Here is a 13533-nt window from a genome sequence, read left to right as displayed (position 1 = left end):
CGATAATAATCTATGAAGAGCTACCAATGCTATTTATTCCCAGTCAACTAGAATCACTCTATGCACTTGGTTGTGTGAGTCTATATGGCGTCTATATACAAGTATAAATAAAAGGCAATTGCCTATAATCGCAATACTGTACCATCTGCATCTATACCTCCACGGAAATGATCTTTGATAACACGACCATTCAAGATTGTCTCTCTTATAATTCCCTGTACGTTTTTTGGTTCTACTCTCCCATACCATATAGCTTTCCCAGCCAACATATTGGCGCCCCCCGAGCCTGATCTTAAAGAGGGAGGTAAATATATAATAACATTACCAGCATATTTATGACCACCGATATGACTTATCAAGCCAACATTCGCGTGTTTGACCTTATCGGTCGGGGTGATTCCAACTGTGTATCCTTCATCCTTTAAAATATTGCCAAATTCAGACTCAAGCAGAGGTCCCATAATTCCACATCTTTGATCCCGTCCTCCATGACCACAGATCAAAATCGTAGGCGAATGTTTAAGGCTCGTCATAGATTTGAAGGTGGATTGTAGTTCCGGGTCTCTTCTAATCGCTTGTAGTTTATCAGCAGGTAGGATGCTGTGCGCTTTATGAGGGTTCAAAGGAAGGAGGAACGCGCGAACAAATCGATCCAAGCCATCTTCGTCAAGTGGGATGTCAGGGATGTATTGGAAGCTTGGAAAAAGGAAGGCTGACGCAACAGATTTATTTGATGGATCGGTCGAAGGCGTGAAAGAGGAGTTTGTAATAACGATATTATTATAAGGCTATCAATCCCGGGAATATGTAAATTAGGATCGAAGATTCAGGATATAGACCTAGATTAGAAGAGATGTAACTTACATCGGCGAATTTTCCCGTCCTAAACACCAATTTCTTTAACCGGCTACCCAATATACCCCAGCCCTGATCTAGTCCATCGTCTTCTATCCGACTTCGCCAATCTCGCTGTCCCGTAGATATGAGGACCTGCTGGGCGTAGGGCGCCATGGTACCATTGAGATCTTGATCATAGTCGATTTCAAGGCCAGTTGGCATTGCAGCACAGGAACATGTCGGTTCAGGGCATGACTGGACAACAGGGAATGGAGGAGGGATGGGAATAGGAATCCGTCGAGATGTGGAATACTGGTTGCAACTTATTTGCCGAATTCGAAAAACATGCCTGCGTATCCTCCACATTGTAACCTCTTTGCCTAACTTTAGAGGGGTGAGAAGACAAGAGTCGCTGTATGCGCAACAATTATTAAATAACAACAGTTATACAAACCGACTCTGCGCAAAGAATAGAAATTTCCATCGCATTGAAGTTGCAAAGATTTTATCTCCGAGCCGATCGGGACTATCGGATTTTCGGAGTTACTGAGTACGAAATGTAAACAGAAAACCCTGAAGAACAATTAAATGTATTATAAAGTAGGTAACAATAAACAACGCTCAGAATACTCCGCCCATTTTTACCCTTTTTAATGCGCATTTGGTGAGAATGACACCAAGGCTTTTGAAGATTCCGTCAACGGCCAAAACTGATACCGGAATAATACCACTCCAGCCAGTAAAATGATATAATATGCCACAGTCCAGCCAATACCAGTTGTACCGTTGCTCCTTTCAAATAAGTTCTCGTCCTCGTCGAACTTGGCCGCTCTTATCAAAGTGCTCTCGATAGGAATAGACGTTTCTACCCGGCCCCAGAGTCGAGGTAGGCCACAATAATTGCAGAATGAATGCACCAGGATGACGGCAGGAAGGGATCCAGTCCTCAGGTAGATAAAGGTAGCATACCATCCAAATATCGTAGTATAGGTGAACTGGAAAAGGGAACGAATAAGAACCGGCGTTAGAGCGGCGTTTGGTTGGGCGAGCTTTGTTTCGTAAAAGTGATTAACATGCGCAATGCCGAAATATAGAGGTGTAAGAAACACAATTCGGACTGGGGACATTTTTGCCATTAGATGAATAACGGTGATGATTGATCGGAAAGTTATTTCCTCGGTTACTGGGCCCTATTAGCTCGTTAGATCATGGTGCACAAGACCTGAATGGCGACAACCTGGCGAGTGAGAATTGACTGACCGCCACGTAGTTCCTCCACCCTACCCAGGTTCGAAGTGTTTCAACCAAATTCCTACCTCTAACCCAGCTCCTCCACTTTCCTTCAGCAATTCCCATTTCGAACAATGGACCCATGAATAACAGTACCGTGAGCAGTAAACTCTTTCCGATTTCCAAAAACCCAATCGGCCACCACCCTAGGAGCTGAAGGCCTTCTAACGGGCTACTCCTTCCACTATGGACGATTAAATAAAATGCAGCCAAGCTGCAGCAGAGGCATGACAGCATGACGGCGCGAATGCGAGCTTTGATCAGTGACGGTGCATCACGGCTCAATGTCGGACCAGGCCTAGTCGCCTTTGAGGTATACAATGGTGCAACATATAGGATTGTGCATAGTATCTATTTCTTGCAGTTAGCACTGCTCTTCTCTAGACGATACATCCAGGGTTGAAGAGATACATACCGAACACCAAACGGCAGTGGTCTCTGAAATAAGAGGCTGAGGTTCTTCATTCCATCGTCAGAACCTTCTGCCGGCTATGCCGTCAAGCTGCCGTTCTTCCCTTCTCCTTTACCAAAACGTACCTTTATTTCTGTGATAGTACTGTCTAAGCTTCTCGAAGAGCCCAGAAGCCATGTTTCCTGCTTTCATCAAGCAAGACAACGCGAGTTTTCTAGTATAGCCGAACCCCAAGAGCTTGCAAGGCACCCTCCAGAACAAATGCGCAGCCACGGGGAGCTGATGATGGCTCAAGGGAGATGTTTTTTTTTTCTTTGTGGTGGTGTGAATGTTGGTGGTCATGTGCTCAGCGATCTGGACCTTGCTTTGTCAAGCCACAAAAGAACAACGCAAAACATTTTCCCTCAGCAAACAAGACAAGGAATATACAATGGGAGTTCTTCGGGGGACCGCTACCACCGCCTAAACTACTTACGCCATCGCATGTGCTTTACTATGTACTTTACTTTGGATAGAGAGCAGCATCTAAGCAACCTTATCACTTACTTGTGACCTGGAGATAACTCAAAAGTTCAAACCAAGATACATAAGCCTCAGAAACAAGTGCCGTTATGTACTCTTTGGTTAATGCGAAAAGGTGGCACCCACAGCCTTTTGCTTTTACATCCTTCGACCCAACGTGACATTCAGTCTACTTAGTATATTTTGTGCACTCCTGTATCGAGAACAAGCTTGATTGGCGGAGGACGGGTTAACTCTCAAGACAGGGGACCCTGAACAAGGCCCAATCCTCGTTTCAGCCATCAGCCAAACAATTCCCAGCCAACGACACCGGCGGTATCGGCGGATTTTCAAACAAGACTCGATTTCACGAGACGACCGTGTTCAAGAGTGGAGGCGTGAAAGGTACCGAAATATATAATTATTTTTCCTTTCTCCACCCATTAATTATTAACAGAGTGCTTCATATGCAGGGGGAGCCTCGTCGCGAATCACAAAATATAGAACTTTATAGAAGAATTGTTGGTGACGGGCGTTCCATGGACCTGCAGTAGGAGAAACGACCCGCGATGAGGCGCGTCCGGATGTGGGTACGTCCATCAACGACATACGACTTGCATGAGGAGTGCGCACAGCATATGGCATATGTACGGGGTGTTGACATCCTTTTCTTTTCTTTTATCCGCGTCAACTCCATCAGACAGCTGTTGTACCCGTTACACAAGTCCCACCACCATTACAAGGACGGCTCGAGTACGAGCAAGATTGTTTCCAAGCAACTTTGGACAGTTCATATAACTTATGCGCATGCTAAACAGCCTCGAGCAAACATCGCCATTGGCCCTTATTTCCGCCTTTGCTCAGGTAGTCGAGTCGCAAGGTTTGACCGGTCAAAGGACTGTAGGTCGAAATGGCTAATCGGGAGCTAAAGCGCAGTTATATGATATGTAGAAAGTATTCACGCGGTATCCCCGCCCGTCGAGGGTGTTCAGCCCTCTGGTTATGCGTGGTAGCATTGCCTGTGATGCTGGAACCGCCATTCCTCCCTTATTACGCCTTGAGCTGTGTAATCCATAACTTCAGGACAGACTCCGTATCGTGGCCGCATAAAACCCTTGAATACTAGAGCAAGGATGGCTTAAAAGTGAGGCAAGCCCGGTATATTTAAATATAACTTGATCTATTTGGCCAATGACAATGCTAGTAAATAGTGATGTCTAAGTTAATACTGTAATATTCATAGGCTGGAGGTTATTAGCCCCTATTCTTTGGGGGTGGACGATAAAACAACACTGGGCGAATCACCAACTAAACTGGTCATCCATACACGCTTCCTCGGGCCTTATCAACTCGAAAGAAAGTGCCCACGGGTGAGCCAGGCTAAGCCCATGTTTTAGCTCACGGATGTCGGCAGCGCCTTTTTTCATGCCGTGAGTCTCCGCCAGCCTGAATCCAACTTCTCTGGAGATCACTTCAGGGTCATGCAATTCACCACGCTTGGTAGTGAAGATTATTTCCGTAACTTGGGCATATATCCGACTCGAACTATCCCGGTTCTTCCACAAGCCTTATAAAGCAGTGACTTTATTGTAGCGGGATTTGCCCCTAGCAATAGAAACTTGTGTGATCTCGTTGAAGAATGGAAGACAATGTGTTTTTATCATATGAAACACAGACTGACGATGTTTATTTGTTCCTGAGAATATACCTGTACTATGCAGGTACTGCTACGTATGACCCTTCTCTCAATAGCCTTCTGGACGGTGGGTCTGGCGTGGTGACTTCTGGCAACCGACTGTAACAAGGCACGCCAAGTACGGAGCAGGTCGAGTCCCTTCAGCGAACTCCCCGTGCGACGCCCTCAACCAGTCGTCTGCCCAGTCCGGGGTCCTTCTGCGTTTGTGCCCTCAACTCTCTTATGTATGGCCCTTCATATACCCTTCACATGCTCCATCTCCTGCCATCTCCTGCCATCTTCCATGCATTTTCTCTACCATCCCATCTACTGATCTATATTTATCTTATCTCGATCTTATCTTCTTTCTGCCAAGCGGCCCCACCCGAAGAAAAACGGCCCGCTCACCGCCCTCCACGTACGTGATGACTAATACCCCGTGACTGCCTTGTTCTCCCTTTTTCATTTCGGCTGCGAATCTTCAGAGGAGAAAAAAAACTTCATCTTTCGTTCGTCTTTTCGTCCCTTTTTTCTTCGTCTTTTGTCGTATATTTGCGATTATTTCTTGCTTGTCTTTCCTTTTCACAGTCACTCTTTATATATACATAATTCACCCATAATTACTACCCGTTTAATAAGCTTTTTCCTGCCACCCAGTTAGCACACCGCGATCACTCTATATTTAACCGCCTTTGAAACACCTCCAGCATCAGTCTTTCACTGCAGCCCTCCCCCGGTCCAGCTCCCCTTTGGGCGGTTATACTATAGGCGCCTTGCCGTTCATTCACTGACTCTCACTCTGCGAAGACCGTTTTTCTACATTGACACTCGCTACGGGACCATTTCTTCAGCCTTAATTCCGGGTCCTTTCACTATCGATTTCGATTCCACCGTACCCTCTTTTGCGGGAGTATTTTTCTTATCGCTCTTTTTCTTACTATATTGTTTCTATATAATATTCTGTTTACATACTGCACCTTCAAAAGCATTTCCCTGGGAACAGAACGAACCTTCTTGTCGAGTCCGTTAATGCGATGAGAAGTTCTTCGATACCGCATCTACGATAATTATGTCCATGTCTTCTCCTTCTTCTCGAAGGTCTACTCCAAAGCGCCGTCCGCTCCATGAACGAACAAACTCGCAGAACAATGTCATCCGTCCAGTTTCACCGGCCCGCCCAATTTCTCCGACGCTTCGATTGGTATCAAACAGGTACGATGATTCGGACGACGAGGTCTTCAGCAACCCGGACGATGTCGACATATACTCCGCCAACCCATATCCCACCAAGCCCGCCCATGTGCTGTTGCCCCCGGGTTCCTCAGCCAGAGGCCGCATATCAAGGAACGGGAGCCCCTCGACAATCACCGCTTCGGATAGATGGGGGTCTAGATCCAGCGTTTCTCCAGAGCTAGAGTCTCCCAGTTCTAGCCAACAACAACCATCCGGCAGCGCCTCGGACCTTTCCACTTTTATGGGGAACACCTCAAGTACGATATGGGGGCAGGACCCAAAATCGAGTATCACCACGGTTGCTCGTTCGGATACCCCACATGCTTCAGAGAACGGTGACAGCGATGATCAGGAGAAATCCTCCGACCGCAGCAGCGTGACAGCGCTTCCAAGGCCTGCTGCCACCATCAAATTGGTCAGCCAAAGAGACACGTCCCGTTCAAGCAGGTCTCCTCCTTCTGACGGCTCGCTCCTAATTGGATGTTCAATTACCCGCGGTCACTCGTCCTCTTCCAATGCATCCTCGAACGTTGCCCGAATTGGATATACCTCCAGCCCCAACTTGGTACCCCTGAACAGCTCGTCGCCTAATTTGCTTCCCATCAGCTCCTCCCCCAACGTCATCAGGACTAGGGTTTCCGATTCATCCTTGTTCTCGGCAAATTCCTTTGGCACAGCGATCAGGTATATCCGCAACCGAAGAGAGCAAAACAGCGCTTCGGAATCGGCCTCTGTAAATCGATTTGATTCCAGGACACCATCCATACCATCGAGTCCTCCGGTTCCGGTACTAAGGTCCTATCAGTCAACGTCTACTCTCGACCTCAATGCTCGGTCAAGTCAGGGGAACGTTTCTTCGCCGGGCATACCATCAGACGCTGATATCCAGGACGTCATGGACAGAGTCCCTATACAGTACCCGATGTTACGTCCACCCTCATCGTCCAGTTCGTTTGCAGATACCTCGATAGTCTCTATCCCAGAGCCCCTGTCGCTAGTCCGACCTCCAACCAGACGCTGGAACCCGGATTTGTCCTCCGTATCGTCGGAACTGTCAATTCCCATGGATGAACGGCATAATCTTCCCTCCCTCTCCCTTGATGGTACCCCCGATAGGTCTAGGCAGGTGACAGAAACAGAGCAATCTTGGCTTTCCGCACGCCAGACATCCGGTATGCCAGATTACTCAATGATGGATGAATCCGAAATGGATGAAGCCAGCGACCGCATCACACATCTTCATGCGTTGCGCGTCCTAAAACATAAGACATCCGCCACCCTAAGCTATCGCTCATCCATCTCGAGGCATGGTTCTCTTAGCCGATCAGGGTCGACCGCAAGCCAGTTTTTGACCACCATCCCCCAATGGGCGAAGCTATACTACCAAGGCGGTAACCTTGCGTTCCTCTCAGCAGTCTCTCTTGTCGAGGTTAGCCGACCGAATACCCCCCGAGAACTGCAGGCTGTGACGCATGTTTCCTATTCGGAGCCTCTGGAGCAAGTGTCGAATCAAGCTGTTGTCCGCATGGCACCTGGGACCCTCACCCGTCCACGAACACGACCTCGCCGTGAGAGCCAGCCTGCACAACGACAAATCCAGCCAGATGTCCAGCCAGATGTCCAGCCAGATGTCCAGCCAGATGTCCAGCCAGATGTCCAGCCACAACGGCAGCAGGAATCGGTACCTGTCCCAGAACCAGAGATACAGGCTCAAGGACAAGAGCAAGCCCAATCGCAGCCTAAACCCAAGGCGGTCCGTCGGGACTCGCGCGACCCGAGGACGCACTGGGCCGGTATCGTCGGTGAAGATGAGATTACACCTCAACCCCCTTCACGCGAAGCCACACCCAGAGGCGTCTGGTCACCACACTTGTACACCGATAAGCGCTTTCGTTCGACCAACAGGAAGGTTTGGAGAGCTCCTCCATATGACGAGTCCGGTGAATACATATGGAGTAGACGAAATATGCAAGTTTTCAGTTTCTGCATCGGTTTTATCTTTCCATTAGGTAAACCCTGCTACTCCCTTTTTACAGGAATTTTGCCTTTTATATGCTGACCTTGTACATCCACAGCCTGGTTGATCGCTTCATTTCTTCCTTTGCCAATAAAACCACCATCCGTGGACGACGAGACAGGCAAACAACCGGATGTCGAGAAAGCAACTGCCCATCGAGCAGCCTTGGTTGGCAACTTGCGTTTCGAAAATGCCCGGTGGTGGCGGAACTTGAACCGTTGCATGACGCCAGTCGGCTTGTCAATCATTATAATAGTTGTACGTGTCCATCCTTCTGGCAACATATAACACTGCAGGCCTCCGCTAATATCTGTAACAGATTACACTATCCGTTCTTGGATCACGAAACGCACTATGATACATGACCTCGTTTTTGATTTCATGTTGTAAAACAACATTAATTATAGTACTTATGCCTTTTTTACGCTCCTCATACGGCAACCGATATATATTTACATATATCCTACCGTTTACGGTCCCACGTTTTTCTATGATGGTTTGGCTTTTTTATATTCAACTTTTTCTTTCGTCCTGCTTCTCACCAAACAACGCACATTTAGGGGAATAAATCTCCTTCCACGACTTAACGAAAGCGCGCAATTCCTTTGCTTCGACTTTACTTTCGGGTCTTTCAACTGCTTTACGACATCTTGCAAGCACCTACTTTGATTTGATCCCCCTCCAACTCTACTGTTTATACCTTATTATCCCACTTACAACACCTACACATTTTCATTCGTCGAAACAACTTGTTTCTGGTTCTTCAACCAACTTTTTTTTTATCACCTTCTACTTCATCTATATACCACGCCTTTCCACCTTCTTCTTTATACCACGCTCAGATTGCCAATTTGTCTTCTTCTATACGTACGCACTACGCCTATAAAATTGCAACATGTTAGGTGGCTTGATACGATTTTGTTGAAGGTACATGTAAAAAGATTGATTAATATTTGAGATTACATATTCTTTTTTTCTCTTCCCCAGCGCTCTCAGCACTATGTCAAAACACCTGTTCCTCATTACAACTTTTATTCTCCCTATTGACACTACGAAAGTAGCGAGTTGCCAGTAATACACTATAGATGTGATCGCACTTCGGGAAATGGCAGCTTTCATCCAATCTCAGAAAACTACTTAACGTTTGAACGCTAAATAAATAAACATGTATTACCATCCTTTATAGTCCAAGAGAAAAGAAAGAGTATATATATTATTTTCGTTCCCGAAACCTTAGGAAAAGTGAACTTAGGGTCCATCTAACCTTCGTGTCCGCCTTGTCTGGTACCTAGGGAGTAGACCAACAAGGACGTATACCAGCGCCGAAAGACCTTATTATAATAATAGTGATATTTTATATAACCTTCTCAAAAACCACCCCGCGGAAGTCAAACAGCTTATTCCACCTCTTTCAATATTTCATGATTGCATATCGGAGAGTGCCTTTCCTAGTTTTTGTTCCAGTGCAATCCTCAACTCGGCGCCAGTAGGCATCGTGACTAGGCTTCCTCGTCGTCGCCTGGTTTCAATCTCCTTCTTCATTTCATTCACGGCATCCTCGACGTCCTGTGCCAGATCATTGGGTAAACCGAGAGGTTGCTCGGTGTAAGGAGTCTCGCCGGCCCGTAACTCTCTGGCATCAGCTTGAGCCTTTTCTCTAGCTTTGGCGGCTGCAGCTTCATTTGCGGCTTCTCTTTCAGAGGGCTTTCCTGGTGCTGGTGCTGGTGCTGCTGCTGCTCCAGTGGCCTTCTTGTTGCGTTTGTTCAGTCTTCTGGTTAGTTGGGCTTTGGCTGGGCTGCCGAAGAAGGTAAGAGTTGCCACTATGCCTATTATTATGTAGAAGTAGACACGACCCCAGAGGGTGATGCAGTCGGTGAAATCCAAGAGAATAAATGGTGCAACGACGAAGCTCATGGTAAGTTGAGTGGCGAGCCAGCTCACGGCGTCGTAGTATACCTTGAAAGAAGTCGGCTTAGTGCCGTCAGGCGATAGGAAAAATGGACGGACATGACGGCGGAAATCTGTAGAGAGATGTTAACACCTTAACTTGAGTAGGGAGCTCGTCTGGTACACATACGTTTGGCACTTGTTTGTACGAAGGAGCCCAGGATGAAGGTCAGATAGTAGCCAGGATAAAAGCCATGCCAGACGGCACTTGTTGCAAATGTAGCTAGACTAGCTCGGAACCCAGGCTTCTTGCCCTTGGGGGTGACTCGAAGGTAGACGTAGTTCCGCAGCCAGTGGTTTGTATTCTTGTTCCAGTTTGCAAGGAAGGCATGAGGGTTCTGAGCGGTCTCGAGACCCCAGGCGTTGACATTCTCCAGTTTGTTCCAGTATACCTGGCCGGTGTTGCGGTCGACACCGTTGTATCCCATTCCGGACAGAATACAGGCACCTTCAGCCAAAGCCCATACACCATAATACTTTAAGCGTGCGGCGAACCCAAACACATACAAGACCCATATCTTTCTGAAAAATCCGTATTGGGCATACTCGTCGCTCAACAACAGACTAGTGGTATAAACGGGCGAGAACACGATGAAAGCACCGACGAAAGCTAATCCCATGGCTGCTTTCAGGGCAGCAGGCCGCCCACTCCTAGGGATCTTGCGCTTCTTACGGGTTGGCGCAGCCTTTGACGGATCAACACCTGGCGGCAGGTCAAACATGGTGGTCTCGATCCACCGTCTGTATTCCACGTAGTCAAACGCCGGGCCAGCCAGTAGGGAAGGGAAGAACAGCACGTATCCGGCAAAATCAAGCAGACTGGGGAATTTTCTGATAGCTGCATGTCTCTGGGCATCGGTAAGTTGGCTGTCTGGGAGTCGACCGTCGTGTACGTTCCAGCAGAATGCGCTCAGCTTCATGACCAGCACCATCTGCGCACCGGTAACGTCGACGGTGGACGGGTCATTGATTATCTGTCTGATGATATGGCTGACAGACATGTAACCGATGAGATACACGAATCCAACCCAGGGCATTATCGAGCCATCCACGTAGTATGCGATGGCATATGCTCCCGCAGAGCAGTAGAGCAGCGTCCGCACCCCGTCCCAGAGATCGAACAGGCCCACCAGGTAGAACAGCGAGACAGCGATGATGAAAGCATTCTTCTTCCAGGGCTGGGAGTCTGGTATCCTTTTTAATATACCAGCGAGCGGGTACGAGAGAAGGAACGAGGTTATAAGTTTGACTGTATATACTCATTAGCATTATAACTAGACGTCGAGGACAGAGATATGGTACATACGTTCATCAGCAGATGCGCCGATGACCTCTCCAGCGGCGGCGAAAGCTGCGGCATGTAGTTGTCAATAACACCAGCAGTAGCAGAAGAAGTATTAGTTACTATCTCTTATGGTGGGGATACACGAACGAGCGTTGATGTAGGGCAACATTCTTGCAACCCAAGAGGCCAGTACAACCAAGAGGAATCAACAGGAGCTAAGAATAAGACTAGACATCGCACATCGAAAAACGGAGAAGAGCGAAGGATCGAAGGATGAAGCAAAAGAAGCCCAGGGCAGATCAAGAGACCGACTGTTAATATCACCGAGATAGCTTCAACTTGTTGAGCTTCAACACTTTTGGCGGACAAAAGTTGATCCTCTCCATGCTGGCTGGACACTTTTACAAGACCAAGACTCTTTAACGGGGGATGTCTAGAGGATGTCTAGAGTGCGTGTGCTATCACGTCAAGAGATGAGACGGAAGCTATGTATCTTGTGTATATTGGTAGAAGACAAGATTCAAACCATCCATACAATGCTCTAGTCTTACATGCTATCCAACAGAAAGAAAACCGCAGAAGAACAAGATATGGAAGATGCCACGCTTGCAACAAAGATACAATACATACACGTAGACGACACACTCGCTAATTCGTCTTGGAGTCGGAGTCCTTGCTCTTGTTATCGTGTAGGATGCGAACGACGTCCTTGTTGAAGATATACTGCAGGCCAGACCACGACGTGGTTAAAGCGACGAGATATCTATCGAGTGTTAGAAAAAGAGACACCAATAAAAAAAAAAATATAAAAACATACGAAAGTCGGGATTCGCTGGTGGTCACCCACCCAACTACTAACCGACCGGCAAGTGGCTTAAGTACAGCTGAGCGGACGGGAAGCTCTGTTTTCCACTTCCTATGTTCGTATGTACCAGACATAGAGGAGGAGAGGGTAGATAGCGGGAGTGTGCAGCTCTCAAGATAGCAAGAAAAGACTTACTGTAGTCCAACCATGCCCTCTTGCAAGTACCAGGCAGTCATCACGGCCTCTGGCAACACAGGCATGGCCATCGCAGACCCAAGCAGAGCCAGTTGCAGCGCTGTGTTAACCTTCGAGACCTCCGTGGGCTTCACCTCCGCCGAAGGAAGGGAAAAGTCCCAGTATCGTGTCATCGTCTTGGGCGGAGGAAGCGATATCCATCTGTAGTATATAGCGGCGAACGCAAGCCCGACGTCTCGAGCAAGTATCAGGCCGGCCAGCCACACTGTTCACGTTAATATAGTCCAAACGTGAGAACGAAAGAGGGAGACGAACTAGGTATAGAAGCCTTCATGGCCAGACAGACGACTCCGATAGTCATTAGAAACTTATCGGCCATGGGATCGATGACGGTACCGACGACGGTCTGCTGGTTCCATTTTCTCGCGATGTAGCCGTCCACCAGGTCGGTGACAGCAGCGTACGCGAAGAGCGAGAGAGCAAGCGTGTTGCTCCCGCTGAGGATGCAGTAGCCGATTATGGGTGCCACCACCAGTCTCGAGGCAGTCAAGAAGTTGGGTATCGTATAGATGTTTTCATGCACGACTGCCTTCTTAGCTGCCGCCGTGTTCGAACTTGTCCATCGGGGGGGGGAGGGGAGGGGGCCAAGGTTAGCTGGGACGGTTGGGTCTGTACAATCACAAGGAACCAACATACCTTGCAACCTTCTTTTCCGGGTCGGCACCAGTACCAGTACCGAACCTCCGTTGTCCCTGGCCGTGACCGTGACCCGTCACGGAAACACTACAACCGCATCCATCAGCAAGCCCACAAAAAAACCCCCAGCTGAAGTGCAATGTCACACTGATCGAAAGAAGCAAAGCAAAGCGAATGGGGGGGGGGGGGGGGGAGCAAATCAAGTCCAACCCTACCTCCTGAACCGACTAGTGAGGCTGCGATCCCAGACGTTCCCTGTCAGATTCCGATTGACCCTGCAAGTACCACTGGAGATACGACTTGCACTCCTCGCCTCCGACGCGGTGTGACCATTCACGAAAGATAACCGGGAATGAAAAACCCTCTGCTGCTGCCCTCCAACGAAAGCCCTGCCAACTCCCACGCGACAAGCGCTTGGCCATCGAGAGACCAACGATACCGAAAACAGGCTGGGGTATATCGCCATAATAAGCAAAAAGGGAATAAATATATATATATATATATATATAATATTTATATGGCTGAGTGGATGTATACAAAGTCAAGTTCAACCAAGCTAGTGTATGTTAGCTGCTATCGGGATTGGGATAGTAGATGGATAGTTGGATGATGGCGATCGGTGTAGGCGCTGTGGGGGGAA

The 13533-nt window shown here is 48.1% G+C and overlaps 5 protein-coding genes across 5 annotated transcripts; 1 reads left to right on the top strand and 4 right to left on the bottom strand.

Moving 5' to 3' along the window:
* Positions 1-122: 122 nt before the first annotated feature.
* On the bottom strand, positions 123-1059 carry MCYG_05425 (sucrose cleavage family protein; the record flags this gene model as incomplete). The annotated part of the gene is made up of 2 exons (XM_002845510.1): positions 123-788; positions 865-1059. 2 exons carry the CDS (start codon positions 1057-1059, stop codon positions 123-125), a joined length of 861 nt encoding a protein of 286 aa, XP_002845556.1.
* A 428-nt stretch (positions 1060-1487) lies between these two features.
* MCYG_05424 (CAAX prenyl protease 2) lies at positions 1488-2716 on the bottom strand (the record flags this gene model as incomplete). The annotated part of the gene is made up of 4 exons (XM_002845509.1): positions 1488-2027; positions 2098-2478; positions 2543-2586; positions 2665-2716. The coding sequence occupies 4 exons, from the start codon at positions 2714-2716 to the stop codon at positions 1488-1490; spliced, it is 1017 nt and encodes a 338-aa protein (XP_002845555.1).
* A 3068-nt stretch (positions 2717-5784) lies between these two features.
* Positions 5785-8007, top strand: MCYG_05423 (conserved hypothetical protein; the record flags this gene model as incomplete). Its single annotated transcript, XM_002845508.1, has 2 exons — positions 5785-7888; positions 7985-8007. 2 exons carry the CDS (start codon positions 5785-5787, stop codon positions 8005-8007), a joined length of 2127 nt encoding a protein of 708 aa, XP_002845554.1.
* Positions 8008-9384: 1377 nt separating this feature from the next.
* MCYG_05422 (MBOAT family protein) lies at positions 9385-11272 on the bottom strand (the record flags this gene model as incomplete). The annotated part of the gene is made up of 3 exons (XM_002845507.1): positions 9385-9986; positions 10043-11090; positions 11219-11272. 3 exons carry the CDS (start codon positions 11270-11272, stop codon positions 9385-9387), a joined length of 1704 nt encoding a protein of 567 aa, XP_002845553.1.
* A 921-nt stretch (positions 11273-12193) lies between these two features.
* On the bottom strand, positions 12194-13359 carry MCYG_05421 (phosphatidyl synthase; the record flags this gene model as incomplete). The annotated part of the gene is made up of 4 exons (XM_002845506.1): positions 12194-12462; positions 12513-12811; positions 12894-12980; positions 13109-13359. 4 exons carry the CDS (start codon positions 13357-13359, stop codon positions 12194-12196), a joined length of 906 nt encoding a protein of 301 aa, XP_002845552.1.
* Positions 13360-13533: the final 174 nt, after the last annotated feature.

This window comes from Microsporum canis, genomic scaffold (genome assembly GCF_000151145.1).
Source record: "Microsporum canis CBS 113480 supercont1.5 genomic scaffold, whole genome shotgun sequence".
Classification (NCBI taxonomy): domain Eukaryota; kingdom Fungi; phylum Ascomycota; class Eurotiomycetes; order Onygenales; family Arthrodermataceae; genus Microsporum; species Microsporum canis.
The sequence above is the reverse complement of the archived record's forward strand: the minus strand, read 5'-3'. Positions and strand labels throughout refer to the sequence as shown.